A 2,957-nucleotide genomic window follows, 5' to 3' on the forward strand; every position below is an offset into this window, starting at 1 on the left:
CAATTATTTTTAGTTTTACAATATTTTGTAAAGGTGCTTTAACTATACTTTATGCCTATAAAAGGTAACAGGTAGGCAGGCACACGGACAGGTTGGCTTTGAGTATTTCTTATGCTTGTACTAAATAGTTTAGTCTTTATTCATTTACAACTTGTTCGTATGAAAATCACAGACAACAGTTAAAGTAAACAGCAACGTAACCAAATTACTTAAATTGTTTCCAGTTTTCCATAATATTTAGGAGTTATTTAATTGATTTGCTTGTATTTTTCTTTTTCTTTTCTTTTTTTTTTACTTATCTCTTTGTGAAAATGTTTTGCCCTTCTCAAAAGCAGTTTGTTTTTAGACTCCCTACATCTTCCCATTTTAATACCATCTAAGAGAAATCAAAGGATTATCATGTTGAAGGATCGCTTATTTTAAATTTAGTAAACTTTTTTTTCTTTTATTGTATGTACGTTTTTTTTCATTATCATAGGTTTGTTTGATTATCTAGTAGATGCTAATGCTGAATGCCTTAACAGATATTCTGGGTTTAAAGATGACATTCATAATTTTTGACGGTCTCTGGCAGTCATAATTATAGTGACTGTTCAGGACCGATCGGTTTCAGAACCATGGTCAGTTCTTTATCCGTCTCAGCTTTGGTAGTATGTACTTTCTTCCTTTCTGTTTTGTGTTTTTTGTTTCATGCTCATGCTATCAGTTGTCATATTTTATGAGAAGTTTATGATGCTGTTTTGAGTGATTGAAACTTTCTACCTGCGCCATTGAGTTAGGCAACTGAGTTGAACAAAGATGAAATGCAGTTAATGCCTACTTTTTTAAACTCTTACCATTTATCTTCAAGACTTGTAAACAAACATGATGTCTGACGAAAGCCTTTGATATTAAAAACTTTATTCATAACAACTATATAAGCTTTTAATAATCATCGTTTTCTTTATACTTTGAACCCATTAAATATGAAATGTTTTTTTTGTGTGTTTTTTTTTTGTAGTCTGCAGTTTTTCTATACAGACTCTTAGGGCCGCTGTTGACCAGAGTGTAGAAAACTGACATTATGTATGTTTCAGCACCTCCTCTGCTCCCTCCGCATGATAAAGAAAGGACTGAACAGAGGAGAAAGAGGCGCTCCGTTTCTGTGCATCGTCTTAGAAAGAACCGTGGTATTTTGAACTCATTTTTCGTGTGGACTATCACGCAGTAGGGGCAATTCACATTGGATTTGATCCCCGTTTTACTGAATAAAAAAATACCGAACTTGTGTCACGAATTTTCGCAGGACAATGGCAAGGCAAGTAACGCTGTTTCTGTTTACGTTCTCTCTCGGTTCGGTTATCGGGCAGGTCAGCTACACTATTTCTGAAGAATTGCCGAAAGGATCTTTGATTGGTAGTATAGCTCACGATTTAGGCTTGGAGGCGCAGCGTTTTATTTCTGGCAAAGCTCGGATTTATACCCGAGACGGCAGTGAGTACGTGGAGCTCAGCAGAGAAAGAGGACTCCTCCTCGTTAGGGAGAGAATCGACAGAGAGACGCTCTGCAAACAGACGACGCCCTGTGCTTTGCACTTTCAGATAATACTAGAAAACCCGATGGAATTTTATACAGTAACAATCCAGATCGCAGATATTAATGACAATGCACCAGTGTTCAAGAAAAATGAGGTCGTTTTCAAAATAAGCGAATCAGCGGCAATTGGAGCAACATTCGTTCTGGAAAAAGCTGTAGATCTTGATGTTGGAATTAATAGTGTTCGTGGATACGAACTACAGCCGACGAATAATTTTGCTCTAAAGCTTTATAATAATCAACCGGATAAAAATGTGGAAATGGTGTTGCAGAGGCCTTTAGACAGAGAGAAAGAGGAGCAGATAAATCTGGTCTTGACGGCTGTAGACGGAGGAGAACCGCAGATGTCAGGTACGATGCTGATTGTGATTACAATTGTAGACGCGAATGATAATGCTCCAGTATTTACGCAAAAAACATATAAGGCTACTGTTACCGAAAACTCACCCAGAGGGACAGTTGTCGTAACTGTTACAGCATCAGATGCAGATCAAGGTTCCAACAGTAAAATAACATACTCTATTACTTCGAGAAATGACGACGAAAGTAGAATATTCGACATAAATAAAGAAAACGGTGAGGTAATGTTAACTGGTAATCTTGATTTTGAAGAGTCGAGAAATTATCATCTTAATCTTGTAGCGAGTGACGATGGTGGACTCACTGATTCGTCAAAATTAATTGTTGACGTTCAAGACACAAATGACAACACTCCGGCAATTAACATAATGTCAAAGTCAAACGTAATTCCAGAGAACGCTGACCTAAATACCGTTGTTACCATGATAAATATTGAGGACAGAGACGCAGGAGAAAATGGGAAGGTGCACTGTTACACTAATCAAAATATACCATTTATGCTGAAGTCATCAACGAGTAATTTCTACAGTTTAGTGACAGACAGTGAGTTAGACAGAGAGAGCGCCTCAGAGTATAACATCACAGTTACCTGTTCTGATGAAGGTGTCCCCTCCCTCTCCAGCACCGTAACTCTCACTTTGCAAATCTCTGATGTAAATGACAACGCACCTGTATTTGAGAGGAGCTCATATGAGGGCTACATTGTAGAAAACAACACACCAGGTGTGTCTATGTTTAATGTGAAAGCCAAAGACGCTGATTGGAATCAAAATGCTCGTGTTTCTTACATATTGGAGGAGTCCTCTATTAACGGAGTGCCAGTCTCCTCATATGTATCTGTGAGTTCTGATAGTGGAGTCATCCATGCAGTTCGCGCATTTGACTACGAGCAGATCAAAGATTTTCAATTCTGCGTTAAAGCGCAGGATGGAGGCTCTCCTCCTCTCAGCAGCAACGTGACTGTGAAAATCCTGATCCAGGACCCGAATGATAACCCACCTCAGGTTCTGTATCCAATCCAG

General features: G+C 38.4%; 1 protein-coding gene across 1 annotated transcript in view; it reads left to right on the top strand.

Annotated features, from left to right (window-relative positions):
• Positions 1-2,957, top strand: part of LOC107837855 (protocadherin gamma-A2-like) — a 26,833-nt gene that overhangs the window by 17,412 nt on the left and 6,464 nt on the right. The window contains exon 2 of the mRNA XM_016678430.1: positions 2,862-2,939. Within this exon, the coding sequence (XP_016533916.1) occupies positions 2,862-2,939 (78 nt within the window). The remainder of the gene's footprint in view (positions 1-2,861; positions 2,940-2,957) is intronic.

Source organism: Poecilia formosa, unplaced genomic scaffold, assembly GCF_000485575.1.
Source record: "Poecilia formosa unplaced genomic scaffold, Poecilia_formosa-5.1.2 Scaffold183, whole genome shotgun sequence".
Classification (NCBI taxonomy): Eukaryota; Metazoa; Chordata; class Actinopteri; order Cyprinodontiformes; family Poeciliidae; genus Poecilia; species Poecilia formosa.